The sequence below is a fragment of the Ursus americanus genome, chromosome 5, assembly GCF_024610735.1.
Source record: "Ursus americanus isolate L20-20 chromosome 5, mUrsAme1.1.p, whole genome shotgun sequence".
NCBI lineage: Eukaryota > Metazoa > Chordata > Mammalia > Carnivora > Ursidae > Ursus > Ursus americanus.
Window position 1 is genome coordinate 74245099 of NC_142131.1, and position 19736 is coordinate 74264834.

The 19736-nt window shown below is 43.0% G+C and overlaps 2 protein-coding genes across 6 annotated transcripts in view; both read left to right on the forward strand.

The window, feature by feature from the left end:
* CCDC112 (coiled-coil domain containing 112) overlaps nucleotides 1-9032 on the forward strand; it is a 30792-nt gene extending 21760 nt beyond the window's left edge. Inside the window, exons 7-10 of one of the 2 annotated variants that reach the window (XM_045794901.2) lie at nucleotides 3108-3521; nucleotides 5823-5918; nucleotides 6888-7006; nucleotides 7585-9031. In XM_045794901.2, the coding sequence (XP_045650857.2) occupies nucleotides 3108-3521; nucleotides 5823-5918; nucleotides 6888-7006; nucleotides 7585-7627 (672 nt within the window). In that variant the 3' untranslated portion in view covers nucleotides 7628-9031. Of the gene's footprint in view, nucleotides 1-3107; nucleotides 3522-5822; nucleotides 5919-6887; nucleotides 7007-7584 lie in introns of both variants that reach the window. The other variant, XM_045794902.2, reaches the window with a different exon arrangement.
* A 1887-nt stretch (nucleotides 9033-10919) lies between these two features.
* Nucleotides 10920-19736, forward strand: part of PGGT1B (protein geranylgeranyltransferase type I subunit beta) — a 78342-nt gene continuing 69525 nt past the window's right edge. For all 4 annotated transcript variants that reach the window (XR_015724602.1, XR_015724603.1, XR_015724604.1 and 1 more), the window contains exon 1: nucleotides 10920-11076. Coding sequence is in view for 1 of the 4 variants with exons in the window: in XM_045794903.2 (XP_045650859.1) it covers nucleotides 10937-11076 (140 nt within the window). In the remaining 3 variants the exon portion in view is untranslated. The remainder of the gene's footprint in view (nucleotides 11077-19736) is intronic.

A 19736-nucleotide genomic window follows, 5' to 3' on the forward strand; every position in this document is an offset into this window, starting at 1 on the left:
TTTCAAAGCAAGTTGAATGTGGGAAAAATGACATTTGGGACTTGAAGAAAAATTTTTAAAGTAAGTCATCTTTTTTTTAGAGAGAGAGAGGGCACACATGCATGCTCATGGTGGGGGCGGGGAGAGGAGGAGGGGCTGGGGGAGAGGGAGAGAGAGAATCTTAAGCAGGCTCCACATCCTGCATGGAACCCATCACGGGGCTCAATCTCATGACCTTGAAACCGTGACCTGAGCCGAAATCACGAGTCAGATGCTTAACTGACTGAGCCACCCAGGTGCCCCGAAACAAGTCATTTTTAAAAACTCAAAATAATGAGCTGTTAAGAATTATTTGGGCTTTTTTCCCCCCAGGATACTGAAAACACGGGGTCCCTGGACCAGCAAAGTCAGCATCACCTGGGGACTTGTTAGAACTGCCCAGGCCCCAACCCCAGCCCTAATCTGAACGCTGGGTATAGGGAGCAATCTGTGTTTTCACAGGGCTGCTAGGGTATTCCGTTACGAGCTCAGCCACCTCTCTAGGGAAGGGGAGCAGGCACAGGGCTTTCTTGTAACAAAGGCGAACCACCTGGATTCTAGCTCATTCTTCTTCTCGGTCTATTTCCTGGTGTTTGATGCCTGATTGAATGTAGGAGTAAGGTGGGTGGGGTGTCAGGTTGAGGAGAAGAGGGAACTTTGGGGGAGAGCATCAGGAATGTAGTTTTAACTCTACAGAGTTTAAGGTGATGAGTGGGAGAGGTGCCTGCCTGGCTCAGTGAGAGGGGCGTGCGACTCCACATCTCAGGGTTGGGAGGTCGAGCCCCATGCTGGGTGTAGAGATTACTTAAAAATAAAATCTTTTTAAAAAAAGATGATGAGGGACGCTTGGGTGGCTCAGTCGGTCAAGGGTCTGCCTTCAACTCAGGTCACGATCCCAGGGTCCTGGGATCAAGCCCCGCATCGGGCTCCCTGCTCAGTGGGAAGCCTGCTTCTGCCTCTGCCTGCTGCTTCCCCTGCTTGTGCTCTCTCTCTCTCTGACAAATAAATAAATAAATAAAATCTTAAAAAAAAAAGGTGATGAGTAGGAAATTTTCCATTTTTATCTCCCACTTCCCTTAACACGTCCTGTGTTTTGCCCAACTGAGGATAATGATTTTCAGACATGCTCTGAACTTTCCGGCCCGAGTACCCTTGCTTGTCTTGTTCTTTCTGGAGCCTCCATTCTTTCTTTTCTCCTCCACTCCCAGCCCATCAAAATCTGCCCAAATCAGATGCTACTTCTTGCTTGCCCACTCAGACACAGGAAGTCCCCTCAGAATTCGGAGACAGCTCATGTATACCTCTTTTTTTTTTTTTTTTCTTTTTGAGAGAGAGAGTGTGAGGAGGGGGTTGGGGGAGGGGAGAGGGAGAGAGAATCTCAAGCAGGCTCCACACCCAGCGCTGAGCCCGGGGCTCGATCCCACGACCCTGAGATCATGACTGGAGCCGAAATCAAGAGTCAGACACTTAAGTAACTGAGCCACCCAGGCGCCCCTTGTTTATACCTCTTTTGAGACGTGTTGCGGCACGTAGGGGTGCTAGCGTTTGTGCATGTTATCTGATGTCCCCTGGAGCCCTGCTCTTCAAACTTGGTCCGTGGACGGGACGTTCGTTTGCAAACTGTTGCTGGTTTCCAGTAGGATACATTGCACAGAATCCAGTACTCAGCAAGCATGCTGTTCAGCTCAGGTCACTTTTTTTTTCCTTAGTAAACTTTCTCATTGAAGGAAGCAGTACGCTGATTTACAGTCTGGCGCAAATCCCTGATATTGTGGACCTGCGCTTTGAGAGACTCTGTTCTCGATGGCACTTGGTGTTGTTTTAATTATCACACCGCCTGGCATACGCTTCACACACCGGAGGGATCTATTTCCTCGTGAGAAAAGATGAAGAAACAGTTTCCTGACTCTAGGGGAAAGTAATTCAGGAGATGTATCCTTTATGGCTGCTAGCAGGCTGCTGGAATTTTAAATAATATTTACATACCCATACATGCAATATAGCAATGTTCCTTTTTTTTTTTTGTCACACTTGGGAATCCTGGTGTGCCAGGCACTGACTCACCGACTCTTCACAACAGCCCTGCTTGAGAGCTACTGCCCGCCGCTTCTACCGACGAGCGACGTGAGGTCCGAGAAGTTTCGTGGCTCAGCCAAGCGCACATCTCCTGAATGGCGGAGCCAGGCTTTGGGCCCAACCGCTGGCTTCAGGCCCCGTGCTCTCAAGCAGCCCACTTTCAGTTCCTCTTCTGATAGTTTTTTTTTTAAGATTTTATTTATTTATGTGACAGAGAGACAGCCAGCGAGAGAGGGAACACAAGCAGGGGGAGTGGGAGAGGAAGAAGCAGGCTCCCAGCGGAGGAGCCTGATGTGGGGCTCGATCCCATAACGCTGGGATCACGCCCTGAGCCGAAGGCAGACGCTTAAGGATCGAGCCACCCAGGCGCCCCCCCCTTCTGATATTTGACCAGAGAAAAGTCACTCAGGAAGTATTCTAAGCCTAAATAGAGGGTTTGGAAGCAGAGTGAGATGATCAGAAGAAAGAGCTGTTCCCCATGAATGCAAATGAAGGGGTAACGGAGAGGAGGCTACTTGATGAGGCCCAGTCCCTGTGAACCCGGGGATTCAGAGAGGAAGATGAAGGCCAAAAGAATAAACCACTACTCAGTGTTTAAAAGATAGATTTTTTTTTTCAAAAAAGTGAAGTACAAAAAAAAATTGCATTTGCTTAGGGAAAAAAAATGCTTTAAAACCTAAGCAACCAGCATCCTGCAAACAATATTCTTTCTAGAAAGATGGATTTGAGGGGCGTCTGGGTGGCACAGCGGTTAAACGCCTGCCTTTGGCTCAGGGCGTGATCCCGGCGTTCTGGGATCGAGCCCCACATCAGGCTCCTCTGCTGGGAGCCTGCTCTTCCTCTCCCACTCCCCCTGCTTGTGTTCCCTCTCTCGCTGGCTGTCTCTATCTCTGTCAAATAAATAAATAAATAAATCTTTAAAAAAAAAAAGATGGATTTGAGGTTGCCTTTTCAAGTGCTCTTGGTTATTAAAAATGTTTTTCTCTTGCTGTCTTTTTTTTTCAATCATTTAGTCTATCCAGAACTGGAAAACCAAAAAGCAGCAAAAGAAGGAGGAAATGTTCAAGTTAAAGGAAAAGGCGGAGAACATCTCTCTGCTCTTTCACAGTAAAAAAGAAGAAAATCAAAAGCGAAAAGAGGAGCAAAGAAAGAAGCAGAAACTGGCAGTGGAAGCGTGGAAGAAGCAGAAGAGTCTAGAAAGGTCAGTGAGGCGTGCCTCCCAGGTGAAGGAAGAAGAAGAGAAAGAGAAGAAGCAGCAGAAAGAGCGCCGACGCCAGTTTAAACTAAAATTGCTCCTGGAGAGTTATGCCCAGCAGAAGAAAGAGCAGGAAGAACTTCTGAGACTTGAAAAGGAGAAGAGGGAAAAGACAGAAAAGGCAGAAAAGAGGAAAACCGCTGCCGAGGAGATCTCCAGGTTTCAAGAACGAGTGAGTGAATAATGGTTCCTGGATACGCCTCCAGGGCCCCACGTAGAGGTGTGACCTCCAGACTGAGGTCAGCAAAAAGGGGCTCACACCCGGCATTCGTATGGTCAAAACTAAGTCCTGATTTCTAGTAGAGGATAGTCTCCAGGGAGAGACAGGAAGTAGGGGTGATGGAGGTGGGGTGATGGAGGTGGTGGGCTGGGGACTGCCGGAGGTAGGCAGTGAGGAAAGCGTCCCAGAGCTGCAGGTGTCAGACAGAAGGTGATGCTGGCGGGGAGCCTTGAAGGAGAAGAAGGGGTGGCATCCTTCCTGGCAGAGGGAACAGCATGAATGCAGCTCACAGGAGGGTCACGGTGTGGTTTGGGGGGAAACCTGTAAGAACGGCAGCAGTCTCAGGGCACCAAACAGGAGATGGGGAGCAGCAGGGGACGAGGCTGGAAAGGTAGCCACGGGCCAGGCCACGCAGGTCCTGTCTTCTCTGCCAGACGGGCTAGCCCTACCCCCCTGGTGATTTGCTTACTTGTTCACTGTCCATCTCCCCACCATCATGAAAGTTCCATGAGAGCACAGGTTTTGTCCTTTTTGTTCATCCTTGCACCCTAGGGTCTGGTACAGTGTAGAAATTTAGTATATACTTAAGGGAATCAAGGTTACTGCTGAGAGCTAGGGGATAATAGTGGAGTTAAAAAAAGCACATACAAGAAAAACGCTAATCGAAGAAAGAGTTTACGATTTTACTATTAAAGTGTAATACAGTCCAAAAAGTATTTTAAAAAATAAGGAAGATTATTTCTTTTCTTTTCTTTCTTTTTTTTTTTAAGATTTTATTTATTTATTTGACAGAGAGAGAGATAGCCAGCAAGAGAGGGAACACAAGCAGGGGGAGTGGGAGAGGAAGAAGCAGGCTCCCAGCAGAGCATGGAGCCCGATGTGGGGCTTAATTCCAGGACCCCGGGATCACGCCCTGAGCCAAAGGCAGACGCTTAACGACTGAGCCACCCAGGCGCCCCAGGAAGATTCTTTCTTTATTTTTTCAAGATTTATTTATTAGAGAGAGGGGGGATGGGGGCATGTGCATGTGCGCAAAGGGGGTGGAGAGGCAGGCAGAGGGGGAGAGAATCTCCAGCAGACTCTCTGCTGAGCATGGAGCCCAATGCAGAGCTCAGCCTCGTGACCCTGAGATCATGACCTGAAACCAGGAGTCAGGCGCTTAGCCAACTCCACCACCCAGACACCCCAGGAAGGATACTTTAAAATGAAAAAGGGTTCAAATGAAATATAACTGGGGGCGCCTGGGTGGCTCAGTCAAACGTCTGCCTTCGACTCGGGTCATGATCTCAGGGTCCCGGGATTGAGCCCCATGTCAGGCTCTCTGCTCAGAGGGGAGCCTGCTTCTCCCTCTGCCTGCTGCTCCCCCTGCTTGTATTCTCTATCTCTGTCAAATTAATAAAGAAAATCTTTGTAAAAAATGAGATATGACTGTTATGAAATAATGCTTATGAATTGCTATATGCATCAAAAGACATAGCCGCAACTGTCATAAAGCAAAAAATAAGGGCAATACAAAGAAAAATAATAGATAAAAACACATTAATGGAATTTCCCCTAGTCCGTATGTAAAAATCTTCCTAAATAACAAAATATCCCATGCATTCTCCCCACCGCCCACCACCCAAAAAAAGGCAGCAGGCCGCACAATAAAAAACCAAGAAAAAAAAAAAAAAAGAAATCCTGTAAAACAGAAAATATGTGAGAGATCTAAAACCAGACATAGCTGTATCAAAAAGTGAAAATGGAGGGGCGCCTGGGTGGCACAGCGGTTAAGCGTCTGCCTTCGGCTCAGGGCGTGATCCCGGTGTTATGGGATCGAGCCCCACATCAGGCTCTTCCGCTATGAGCCTGCTTCTTCCTCTCCCACTCCCCCTGCTTGTGTTCCCTCTCTCGCTGGCTGTCTCTATCTCTGTCGAATAAATAAATAAAATCTTTAAAAAAAAAAACAAAAAAAAACAAAAAAAAACAAAAAGTGAAAATGGACTTAGCTCAACTATTAAAAGGGGTTTTAGCTTGAACTATAAAATAAAACAAGAGATAGCTAAAGAAAGTGCGTTTCAGAAAGGATGTGCGTGTGTTACATTTATATGCAGGATAAATACAGCTCTTAGCCTTTGGTGGAAAAGGTTAATATTGAAGTATTGATATTTAGGGTAATTTAATTTTACTTGCAAGCGACTGACCTTTGAAACAAATTCTAATGATTTTTATTTTCTTAACGTTACCCTGCTTTTGTTGGTGTATTTTTTTTAGGATTTACATAAACTCGAACTGAAAATTCTAGATCGACAGTTAAAGGAAGATGAAAAGGCAGAAAAACAAAGAAAACTGGCAAAATTAAAAGAAAAGGTGCCGTGTGCTGAGATTTATTTTTATTGTTACTGCCCCAACTCCTGATTTGTATGGAGACAAGCATAAAAACCATCTTCTTTATATCCAGAACTCTGTTTCTATATGACTTCCTCTAGATTTCGTCCTTGGGTATTTACATATTACAAAGCACAGCTTAGCACAACTCAAGCAACTGTTGTTGGAATTCTGCCATTTCACATTCTAAGCACCTTATTTTCTCTTACCCTGAATTAATTTTCTCTTCCTACTCTTCATTCTGTTCTTCATTTTTTCTCTGTATGCCTCTGTTTTAGACCTATGGCAGCTGGGAGCATTGCTTAATCTCCCTGGTAGTACACGGAACTACAGATCTTGGTGACTCATGGGAACGAAGGACTTCTAGTGGTTATTTATCCTACATTTATTGTCTGGCTATCCCACTATCATACTTGGCTGCATTACATTTCCCTCAGCATAGAAACAAAAAATAGAACAACAGTGGAAACAGAATAAAATAATTGAACTAGAAAAAGGGAACTAAATTAACAGTTTACTAATAGATTGATGGAGTCCAGGGGCACCTGGGTGGCTTAGTCGGGCCAGTGTCTGCCTTCAACTCAGGTCACAATCCCAGGACCCTGGGCTGGAGCCCCGTGTCGGACTCCCAGCTCAGTGGGGAGCCTGCTTCTCCCTCTCCGTCTGCCTGCCTGCCACTCTGTTACTTGTGCTCTCTCTCACCTCTCAAATAAATAAATAAAATCTAAAAAAAAGAAAAAAAAAAAAGATCAATGGAGTCCGGATCTCATGTTAGCTCTGGAACACAATCAGAAGTTTGCTGAAAAGGTTATTAACAGTTTTTTTGCTGTTCAGCTAATTTCAAGGATGTTTCTTATAACTGCTTGCCGTTGTTACTAAGGATCTCACTCACTAGTCCAAACTTAATAGTTCATATAAATTAACTGGCACTCATTTTCTTTCTGATTACAGGTTGAAAACAACGTTAGTAGAGATCCCTCTAGGCTTTACAGAGCTACGAAAGGTTGGGAGGAACGGACCAAAAAGACAGGACCCACAGGCTCTGGGCCACTTCTGCATATCCCACACAGGTAACAAGGAGTTAGAGTGCGTGTCCACTTTATAATAATTTTTTTTAAAAGATTTTATTTATTTATTTGACAGAGAGCTAGCCAGCGAGAGAGGGAACACAAGCAGGGGGAGCGGGGGAGGAAGAAGCAGGCTCCCAGCGGAGCAGGGAGCCTGATGCGGGGCTCGATCCCAGGACCCCAGGATCACGTCCTGAGTCGAAGGCAGACGCTTAACGACTGAGCCGCCCAGGCGCCCCACTTTATAATAATTTAATAACTACGTGTTTATATTTTATATAATTTCTCTATATATGCTATGTTTTACACTGAAAAGTGGATAAAAGTTGCTAAATAATGTTGTCGTGTAGGTGTTCTGTCGTGCCTATACGTTGAAAACTTGAGCTACTTTTACATGGGGGTTAGATTCTGTCCTGCATACGTCGACAAGCTTCTGTGGCCAGAATCACCCCTGAAAAGCCTTTTACTTATCTCAGAGGCATATTATATTATCTCTCAGTGAGTCCCCCATAGAATTTAATTAATTAGGATTGTTTTAAAACTCCCTTTGTATTTATAATTGCCCTCCTTCTTCTCCCCAGGGCTATTCCAACCTGGAGACAAGGACTTGACAAAAGAATATGAGATAATGAAGTTGGTATTCAAGTTGAGAATGTCAGCATATCCATACCAGGAGAGAGTCCCTAACCATGTTCTTTAAATAGTACTAGCCCCAGTCAGATTGATAACTGTGTTGTATGTGGATTGACAGGCACTGAGTTTCATGCAGCGTTGTCATAGTTCTATTTATGCTTAGAGGGTATTTCAGTGTGATGTTGGCTCATTATGGATGTAAACGTTTTCTGATTAAGTGTATGTTACAAACATGATTTCATTTAAATACTCAGAACATTTCAAAGATATTTTGTTTTTTGTCATGGCATAGCAAAATGGGACAATCATAGAGTAACATTTTTTTTTTAAACAAAAATTTTGTACCATTTATAACTTGGAGGTGAATTAGCTCAAGTAACAAAAATGTAAAGGTTTTCCTTTTTGGGGGGAAATAAGTTAGTACTTTTCTAAGTTTAACACATTGGTCATTTGTCAGTTGCTACATTTTTGTGTAATAAATATTTTGTATCTGTTGGAAGCATGCTTTGTTTTATATAGAGAATATTTATTTTAAAAATATGCCTCACCTCATGTATATCCCATTATTTGTATTATCGTTATCTTTTTGGTTCCCTTTAGCTATTCCAAATTTCCCTTTAGCCTTTCTGGATGTCACACATTTATAAAACCTTGTGTCTTTCACATCCTGGCTGGTGCAGTTTTCTTTACTGCTTCTGTGTGGCTCAAAATATTTGGTCAAAAGAATTAACGTTAAAATTTCCAAACTTTTGTACATGAAAACACAATTGAACTTAATTTGACTCAACTTTTCATATTATAAAATCTCAGTTCCTAACTTTCATCAGTTCCCGTCTTATAGGAAAGGTACCGTATATGTAATAAATATAGGAAACTTGTTTCTTTTACCTTTTATCTTAGAATATCTTTAATTATAACTTGATACATCTAGGTCAAGTGACTCAGAAATGTACTATTAGCAGGAACTTTTACTTATTTCACAGTTAATCATCAAAGTAGATGGCTTCCAAATTTTGGAAACCGAATTCTGATTACACAACTATGGGTGCAAAATGAGAGAAATAACATAAAACATCCTTAATCAGGAATGCCTGTTTTATTTGTAGTCCTTGTTCTCTATTATTTTTTTTAAACGATTGGAGGCAATTTAGAAATAAAATATTGAATGGGACAACAGATTTTTAAAACAGAATGAAACTACTACAAGATACACAAAAGAAGGTTTCTTACATATGGTGTTTGAACATGTTGCTTTTTCTTGCACGCAAAGGCACCTTACCATTTCCTGCATCTAAGGGGAGTATACCGGGTAGTGTGATTTTATGGCTTTTTGTCTGTTTTTTCGTTTGTTTCTTAATAAAAGTATGGAATTTTCTTGACAAAACCAGTCCTTCTAACTGAATCTAAAATAAATGAGGGGTTTACTGTATGGGTCCTCTCTATAAAAGGTACAGAATAAGCATAATTAATAGTATCTTCAGTTACAGGCTCATAGAAGAGAGAAATAAACATTTCTTATACTGGTTTAAAAAGGATGTGAGTAAGAAATTTAGAAAAAATCCTAAAGGGAAAATGTTAATAAAGCACCCATACTTCCATCACTCCGGGTAACTTTTTCCAAAAATATACCTGCATATTTTAAAATAGCTACAGTCATAGAGAACATCTTATTTACTATACTTAATTACTTTACATTATACATTCCTATGTTTCTATAGAATTCAAACATTATTGTTTAATGGCTAAGTAATGTTCAATTATATAGATGTTTTATCGTTCCTATACTTAGAAAACTTGAGCTCTTCTTACCTAATAACATAGAGTGGCATTTTACATGGAGGTTGGATTCTGTCATGCATATATCAACAATCCTGTGTGGTCAAAAGCACCCATGAAAACCCTTTTATGTACCTTGGAGGCATATTATATTATCTCTCAGTGAGTCCACTGTAGAATTTGGATCAGATTGGTGGTTCTGGAGCTGAGAATCAGATGAAACATTTGGGTTCCCTTCAGTGGCCCAGTTGAATAGGATTCTCTAGCATATATGGCATATATCGACTGCAACGTTCATCCTGGTAAATTAAATGTGTGCTATGACCCCACTTTGAACATGCTCAGACATTTGGCGGTGCATGTTTGTAAGTGAGAGAGAAAGATCTTAACCATAACAGTGAAAACTCCTCTAGACTGGGCATGCCCGAAAAGCAAGGAGTGTGGCCTCCCTGTTTGTAAGGAAGCCCCAAGGACAGCCCTCTGCCCATACCCAGCCCTTTGGTAATGCAGTATTTCTTAAAGACATACAGGAATACCTGTGAATAAGTAGTTACTAGTACCTAAAGTTAGGTGCTTTGGATTATTAAATAGGTAGAAGATAACTCCAGCCCGCACAGTATGTATTTTAAGTAGATTTTTCTAGGAAAGCTAACAATTAAAATTACATTCAAACAGCTTATCTGACTGTAGAGAACCCAGGTTTGAGCCTGATCTTTTGGTGGATTTTTTCCCCAAAGACTGCCTCGTGAACTTTTAAAGGGAATAATATATGGCTGAAGCAAATTAAGTTCCTCTTAAAAAAAAAAAAAGCTAGAAGCATGTTATTTCATTTTTTAATATACGGCTGGTTGGAGAACATTTGAGCTGGTTTGCTCTGGCATATTGATGCAACATTGATGCTAGATGAACACAGCCTCAAGCATTAAGAGTACAGTCTTGCAAAAGAAAATGATGCAGTCACATATGTGAATATGTGTATATTGTGTGTGTGTATTTTTTTAAGTGATTTTTGGTATCCTAGAGAGGACTAGGAACGTCTCTGAATTTAGGAAGCGTCAACAATTATTTAACGAACATTTATCTCCACAGCTTGATTTGAAGGTCCAGCCTCCCCATCCATTCAGTTTAAAACTGGGGCCTTCCAAAAAGGATTTATTCTGATCCATCCATTTTCATATATACCATCGTTTGGGGCCGTGATTGTCTCAAAGCGAACTAGAAGCTTTTGATCTTGCACTTCCTCTCAAATATCAGAGGAGGATAAAAGTTCTGCAGGGATTTGTGGGCTCAGTTTTACAAGGCTTGAGAGGGGTCTCCAAGCCGGTGGGGCTCAGAATAGAAAAGGTGGGGCCTAGAGAAAAATCCGAGGCATAAAGCGCTGCATAAAACTGTTAACAGCGAGGGGTTTCCAGCACGGACCGGCCGGCCCACCCCCGCGCGCCAGCCTCGGGGCGCCCCTCGGGGTTCCTTCTCGCCGCGCGCCAACTGCTTCCGGGTCGCGGCGGACGTCGCTTCCGCAGCAGCATGGCGGCCACGGAGGATGAGCGGCCGGCGGGGAGCGGCGAGGGAGAGCGCCTGGATTTCCTGCGAGACCGGCACGTGCGGTTCTTCCAGCGCTGCCTCCAGGTCTTGCCCGAGCGTTATTCTTCGCTCGAGACCAGCAGGTAACTGGTGGCCACGAGCAACGGGGTGGGCACGAGGCCCCGGCCCCAGCGGAAAGGCACCGGCAGTGCCGGGTGTCTCTCCTCTCGGGCGGGTCTGCAGTCACCCTCACTCCCCCGAGCTATGGCGGGAGGGTTGGGGCAGCAGTAAGTCGAGGGCTTGCGGAACCTCCAGTTTCTGCCTTTTTCACTTGCCAACCATTTTTTCTGTCAACTCTGAGCTTCCTTTTTCTTCCCATTACGAGGCTGTGAATCACTTGGCCTCATTACTTCCGAGTATAGAAGGAGAAAGACAAATCATTTTGTCTTCGTATTTTAGGTAAATAGCCTCTCCTGTGCTACCCTTTCCTCTAAAACGTAATTAACTCTGAATTGAATATCTGTATGCTGTTTGATGTATAGGAGCGGCGCAGAGCCTGTAAGGTTTGAGTAGAAATTAACTTTCCAGGAATTGTAAATGTAAGGGTAGGAGAAGGTTGGCGGAAGAGGTGCAGTGTTCCGTGAAGCAGCCTGTTAAAAGTGTATTTGCTGTAGCCTTGTGAGTTGGAGTTGGCTGAGGAGTGTGATTTGGCTGCGGCTAAAAAACTGTGAATTAGTCATTCAGAGTAAAAGTCTCGGGATGAGAAAAAGAAGGAGGCGGTCCTTGCTCTGCAGTGCTGTGTTTTGAAGTGAGATTCCAACGCTGCATAGGACTGGATAAGAAGAGAGCCTATTGGTTTTGCTCTAATCTCTGCGTATTTTTTGAACTCTGATTCTCTGACGTATTTTGAACATTGCATGGCTGGGTCACATTTGTAAGTTTATAGATTACTTCTGCCGAGTGCTCTAGAAATCTGGTATAATAGGTGCTGGAGTACGGCTGAACAAGACGAGTGGTTTCAGTAGAGTTCTGTGCCACAGAGGGTTATTGTGTGTTAATAGTGTGTTAGCGAAGGGTTAGTGGGAGCATGTAGGAAGGGCAGATACCTAATCCACATTTCTTTAGAGAGGCCTTCCCAAAAAAGATGCACACCTTCCAATCACCCACCTGAAATTATATATTTATTGGTTTATTTGTTTAATATTTTTGTTCCAGGCGGGATTGTAAACTTCACGAAAGATCTTTCTCTAGTTTACCTGTATGATACTAGAGCTGCCCTGTCTGATGTAGTAGTCACTAGCCACATTTGGCTGTTTAAATTTGGATTCATTAAAATTAAAATATTAAAAATTCAGTTCTGTTTGCAGTAGCCACTGCATTTCGAGCGCTCAGTCACCACATTGGGCAGTAGCTTTTGTTGCTATTTCAACATTTCCATCGTCCCGGAAAGTCTTTCGGGCAGTACTGCACTAAGACCTTGAATAGTATCTGGCATGTAAGAGGCACGAAGTAAATATTTGTTGAATAATGTGAGCTGAGCCCTGAATAATGAACACATTCTTGCAAAAGAAAGAGTGAAGCATTATTTATATTCCTTTCTCTATCCACAGCTGTTGATTGACTGGTAGAGCACATCCCTAAACCTAAATTAAGATTTCCAAAACTCACTCCGTTGATTGGAATGATATGCGATGAAACCAACGATGTTAATAGATCACACATTTTATGGGGATTAATTTTATGTGAATTTGAAGCATTTGGATAAAAAAAAATCTTCCATCTTATGGTGCTTGTTAAACAGTTGAACTTTGCTAGTAGCTATCATTTGAGGTCTGTGCCTAAATTCAAAATGCCAGTGTTTGATGGCTCTACTTAGAATTCCAGCACGGACAAAACCATATATACTAATGCACGTTGGTAAGCTGTGTAATGGTGCTCGTAGCATAAGTACGACTGCAAAAATTGTCTGATTGAACAACTAATTTAATTTCAATATAATCTTAGAATCTACACCAGGCATTATATATTAGCTGATAGTGTATAATGCCATGGTGCATTAGTTAAGAAATATTAATTATATCCTTTTTATGCCTAACGCTTATCACTTGAGTAGAATATTTTTTACTTCCTGTTTTCTTATGGCACACTTAATAACCACATTTAAGCTAATGTGCACATAGCAGTTTTTGTAGTGATTTTTTAAAGTTTTTCAGCTTTTCTCTATCCTGATTCAGTCTTCCCTTAGTTTAGCGTTAAGTACTTGTGGTCTGTGTGATTTATAATTGTGTGCTTATGAAGGAGCTTGGAGTTTAGTTTTCAGATAAAACAATGTGTTTGCTAAGTCACAGATCTGAACTTGGTATTGCTAATTCCGTAGACATTCATTGAGTGCCTACTGTTTGGGTACAGGGATGCAGTGCGAACCCGGTGATTTTTGGTGTGCCTTCTTACGGATAGAGGTGACAAAGGTGACTCTAAGGAAGGCTGATAACGGACTAGACATTTAGACACTTATTTTCTGACCCACCATTTTGGCAAAATTACTTCATTTCCCTGTTGCTTTTAGTCTGACAAATAGGACCAAATAATTTTATATTTTTCTAATAACAGTGGCTTTATGAAAATAAAGTATTTGTTGTTTCACCTGTGGCTTTTTCCATATTACCTTCTGAAAGGCAGTAGTTACTAGTTACCTCATGTGAATATTAAACCTGGGAGTGTGAGCTTTGTGCATTCACAGGTTTCTTTTTTGTGAGTGGCTTAGAGAGTTTTTTGGTCATAAGTTGTCATTGCCATTTGTGTTTGGGTAATGGAAGTTAAAGGAGGTTTTTTAATCGAAGAACAAAATACTGACCATTTTCTATGTATGTTATTTTTACAGATCCAGCTGCTGTCAGAGAAGGGTTTAGATGTTTGGTTTCTATTTTACAGGACATCACAGTCTACTTAGTCTTTCTGTTCACGTGTCCTTCCGTATTCCCCTGTGCAGCCTGTTTTCTGACTGCTCAGCTGACTACCATCTAGCAGCTACTCTGCTTTTTCATTCGCTCCCTCATCTGAAATACATTGCAGTTCCGGCAGCGTGTTTCTCAGAGCGTGATGTGTGGGCGGGAGGCTCTAAGTCAGTGACCTCATCACATGCTTGTAAGAATGCAAGTACCCGGGCCCCTCTCCGGTTCTGCCTCAGACGCTGTGCAGGCCTGCCAGTGTGCATTGTGACAGGCATCCCAGGTGGTCCTCATGCACACTGAAGTTGGAGACTGTTTGTCTGCTCGGAGACAGATGTACAAACAGATCCGTAAAAGTGCCTTCCAACTCTAAGGTGCCTGTAAATCACCTGGGGATCCTGTTAAAGTGCGGATTCTGATTGCATAGGTCTGGGAGGGGTCTAAGGTCCTGCAGGTCTAGCAGGTTCGCAGGTGATGCTGATACTGCTGATCCCCTGACCACACTTGAATTAGTTTGCACTATGATTGTGGTATTCACAGGATATTCTGGAAGCACCTAGGTTCAACCTGAAGAGAGAGGCGTGTCTCAGAGATGGCTTCTTGGAAGAAGGAACCTTGAAGCTAAATATTAAAGAATGTGTTTAGTTTGGGGAGTTGGGGGATGGATTATAGGCAAATGGACAAGACAATAAAGGTAGGCAAGTGAGTGTTGAGCAGAGAAACCGCAATCATTTGTCTAATAGTGGTTCAAACCGTAAGGCAGGTGTGGTAGGAATTTACTCTGGAGGGCAGGCATGGGCCAGATTACAGAAGGCTTTGTGTGCCAGGTCAAGAAACTTGAATTTGATATCACATAAGTGATGGAAAGTTGCCAAGCAGTGGATCTTCCTGGTTAGATATGCATTTCAGAGTGATTGTCGAATTTAAGATTGGTTGTTGTAGTAGTAAGTGGGACCAGACCAGCACCAGGAAGACCAGTTAGGGAGCTGTTGTAGTGTGCAGTAGTCTGGGAGCCAGATGCTGGGGCAGAATGGGATAGAATGAAGGAGTACAGGAAAAAGGAGGAGTTCAGGATCCTAGGATTGGAACTGCTATCTGATCTAGAAAGCAAGAGGCAAAAGGATTAGGTTTAGAAAGGAAGATGATTTCTTTTTCTTTTTTTTTTTTTTTTTTGACAGCAAGAGCGCTACTGGCTTGGGGAGGGAGGGTGGAAACGTGGAGGGGAGAAGAGAGAGAGAGAATCTTGAGCAAGTTCCATGCCCACCACCAAGTGAGGCAGGGCTCTATTTCACGACCCTGAGATCAAAAGTCAGACACTTAACCGACTGAGCCACCCAGGCGCCCTGAAGGTGATTTCTATAATAGTACTTATTATGTAGCTACTTATTTTTTCCCATAATTTAACCTGCTTAAGGTTAGGAGGCTTGTTTTGTTCGTTTTTGTCATGACACCTAGTCTGTAGTAGATGTTCAGTAAACATTTCTTATTGAAAAATTATTTTGCATGTAAAATAATTCCAAAGATGTGTGACTGTACTTAAAAATACTTACCATCAAGCCAGCGACTGAAAAATATTAGAGATAAGTAGTAATTACAATTCTAGCATTTCTGCAGGCTTTCAGTCATTCATTCCACCGTGTTACTGGGGCCTCTGTGTGTTGTGTATTTTAACTTCATGATTAATTTCCATCTGTCCTCTAAGGCTCTCTCATCATTTCCACTTTTACCAATTTTATTGAGCACTTGTGTTCCTGTTTCTAAATATTACCTACTTCTAAATGCTCGTTCATAATTTTAGAACTCTTTGCAGTATGATTTAGTTATAGCCCCAGCTGAGAGCTAGGCAGGAATGCAGTCACGTGTTAAAGACACTTGGAGATGCCGGCAGAGAGACTGTACTGGCAGAAAGGGGCCGAGCAGGTGATCCAAAGTTAGGGAGTCTAGTCAGTGCCCATACATCAGTGTGTCCCGTACACTCGCAAATGGTCGCTTACCTGCTCCAGCCTGACGGTACACTCCTCCTTTACCGGCACAGGAAATTTGTTACTATCCCTCAATTCTTTTTTCCACTGCCCAGACTGGTTTTCCTTTCTTCCCCCCCCCCCCCATTTAATCATTGGTGGTTGGGGGGGAGTGTTGGTGCTGTGTTTTAAGCCTGAAATTTTTATTCTGAAGTCTGGATAATTGGAGATCTGGACACATCGTTTAGTTGATGCCTCCCGTCCGTGAATTGATCCACTGGGGCAGCAACTTGATTTAGAGGGGACAAACTTTACTGTCTCATCCATGGAAGACACACTCTTCATAGGTGTTGTTCAGAGTGGAAGAAGGGGCAGGAAGATGTGGCTGGCTTACTTTGCTTTTTCAGGTTAGCATTTCAGAGTTCCATTCTAGGGAAGAGAAGAAAGGAGAAGAACAAACAGATGCTCTCCAAAGTTAGCAAAGTTGAAGTACCTTCGCTGGCCTGATTTTAGGCACGTGTCTTCGCACGATTTCCCCTCTAGACCCCTGCCCCCAGGTGGGTTGCCAGCAGTCCAAACCCCAGGTAGCACCCACTGGGGCACCGTAAAACCCTCCCTTATTTCTCTAGAGGCCCACAGCCCAAAATTGCTTTGTTTTTCTAATGCCTCACTTAATTCTCTTCCTCTCAGAGTTTTAGTACTGCTTGAGAATTCTGGTGTGGTGAGAAAGGAGTATTTTCCCAGCCTGTCTTACAGGAAGGCCAGACATTCGCTCCAAATTGACTTCTTGGTTCTGTCTGCCAGCCGCCACTGGGTGCCTCACTTCATAAGCATAAGCTTTTCACTAGAGCTGTGTTAATCCTATAAACCTTAGTCTCACCTGCTAGGAGTGGAAAATACTGGACTCTCAGAAGCCTTTAATAATTAAGTAGGCAAGATTTTAAAGTAGTATACCAGCAACCGACTTGATTTCTGGTATTTGCATCCATATTCAGAAGCAAGTAAAATGAAAAACAGATCATTCATAGAACACTTTGTGTAGTTGACAGTGTGACCGGAGCAGGGTTACTTACCCTTAGCACTGCTGACATTTTGTTGAAGGGCACTGTCCTGTGCATTGTAGGTGGGGCATTTAGCAGCATCCCTGGCATTTACCAGCTAGCTGCCATTGGCACCCTAGTCCTCTAGCGACAACCAAAAATGTCTTTAGAATGTCCCCTGGGGCATCACTGCTCTAAAGCAGTGCCTTTTTTTTTTTTTTTTTTCTTGTTTAAACAGGCTCCATACCCAGCATGGAGCCCAACATAGGGCTTGAACTCACGACCCTGAGATCAAGACCTGAGCTGAGAATAAGAGTCACAGGCTTGGGCTGCGTGGGTGGCTCAGTTGGTTAAGTGTCTGCCTTGGGCTCAGGTCATGATCCCAGGGTCCTGGGATCGGGCGCCCACATTGGGCTCCCTGCTCATCAGGGAGCCTCTTCTTCCTCTGCCTCTGCTGTTCCCCCTGCTTGTGCTCTCTCCCCCGCTCTCTCAAATAAATAAAATCTTTAAAAAGAAAAATGTCATCCGCTTAACTGACTGAGCCACCCAGGCGCCCCTAGAGCAGTGCTTTTAAAGCCTGGCTGCACATGACCCTCACCTGGGAAGCTTCCCACACCTGCCCCCCCCAGTATCAGGTACACAGACCCCACTTCCACCTAGGATTTCCGTTTCATTATCATAGAGTTAGACCTAGGCCTGTCTGTGTTTTATTGGTGGTGTTTTAGGTGTTTGTTTTGTTTTTGAAGATTTTATTTATTTATTCGACAGAGAGGGAGACAGCCAGCGAGAGAGGGAACACAAGCAGGGGGAGTGGGAGAGGAAGAAGCAGGCTCCCAGCGGAGGAGCCTGATGTGGGGCTCGATCCCAGAACTCCGGGATCACGCCCCGAGCCGAAGGCAGCCGCTTAACGACTGAGCCACCCAGGCGCTCCTAGATGTTTGTTTTTAAGCTGATTCTCATGGGCAGCCGGGTTTGAGAAACGCCCCTGTGGCGAACACCACCCTGCGACTCAGAGTTCCAAAGTACTGTTCACTGGTTATCGTGCGTGGAAATCTCCAGCAAATTACTTGAATTCTTTGGACTTCGTGATTTTGAGCTAAAAAAATGTAAGAGAGTACTTAACTTAGAAAAGAATACGAGGTTATTTTTATAGCCCTTTTGATGTTTTCTAATCATATATTTTTTATTGGCAGGAAGATCTTTGATTTATCCAGCCTCTGTAGGTTGTCGTATGGACAGCCTCATGTTCTCCACTTTTCTCTGGCTTCCGTTTGTTTTTCTATAATAATGCTTTAACAAACTAAATTATTAGATACTTTTAATTAATTATATCTGACTCTGACCATTTACAGCAAAACTGAAAACCCCAGTGAGAGCTCTCCAGGGGGGTTAGATAAAGTATTGCAGGTCTTTTATGTGTTAGTTCCTTCGGTAAGTACTTGAGTACTTAACCACCGCAAGGCAGCCTTATCTCCTGACCCGTCATTATCACGAAGAGCAGTGACTCTCCAGCCTGGCTGCTGTTGGATAGAAGTTCTTCCCGTTTCTAAAGTATTTTGTTTTGGCAAAGAGCAGGGTTGTCTGGGGGGAAGAAGGTTGCCAGCCAGTGACCTGGAGAAAAGGCTGTAGCGTGACAGCTTGTTTAGATCCTGAGGTTGTCATTAACTCGTGTCCAATCAGGGAAAATACCAGGGGTGATAGCTTCTGTTTGTTGAGTGCTTGCTTGTGGGCAGGTAGTGCAGGGACCGTGAGGGGTAGTAATTTATAGGTGAGGAAGCGGACTTCGAAAAGACTTAGAAAAGGGCCTGCCCAGGTTATAAATGGCTATAAATCAGCCAGCCTAGGATTTGAACCTAGCTCCTTCGAGGGCAGAGTCTGAACTCTGAACTGTAGCTAATCTGTATTTAATCCTGATCTTGCTCAGATCAATTACCTCCCGAATTCTGGTGGCTCGCAGTGGTTTGTAAGAACTAAATTTAGCTAGTATATAAGAAATTTTCTAGCTCCGTGTCTAGTACATAGTAATAGTCTCTCAGTAATGTAAGTTTCCCAAAATCTGTTGTTCTTAAGTGTACCGGTATTGCATTAGTTTTAGTTTTTGCCCTTAGCGTTGGTTAGAATTAAATTACTCTCTGATTTCTCCTCCTGTAATCTAATGTATGCCAGCCTTTTTCAACCAGGGATCAAAGAGAATTGCACCCTTAAAAAAGAAAAAAAGTGACTTCTCTCATTTTCCTTAGTTGGTAATATCTTCTAGATGCATGGGAAAGAAGTTAACTTATTAAACACAGTGCATGCCTTAGGGCATTGAGGCTTATTTCTCTTTTGGAATCTTAGTCGAAAAGGTTACAGAATGTGCCCAGTGACTTTGCTGTCAGATTTTAGACCAGATGATTTGAAGTATTAATTTGTTGTGTTAGTCATAGGAATTGTTAGACTACAGAGACGAGATAACCATTCTCAGACGGCAGTAGAGAGTGCATTTCAGCCTGAAAAGAATTATATATAACCAACTCTTTTTGTAAAAAGTAATCACTAAAGTACTAGTTTTTATATGAAAACAAAGTTTACATTTCTCATCTCATGTGCAGTCTTGGAGCGGAGTGTTGCCTTCCAGTTCTGCGTTCCATCGAAGATTCCTCTCTGGGAAAATGGAGTTGAAATGCATGTGTATTTTTAAAGCACTATTTCCCAAAATTCATTTTAAGTTTTTTCCAGTCACATTATTTGTAAACAAATTTGAATACAGATGGATTTATTCTAACATTCCTTAAGAATTAAGCACCAACTGTGGGCATAGTTGCTCTTGGGGAATGGGTGGAAATAGGGATTTTATGTATTTTCCAGTCTTTTG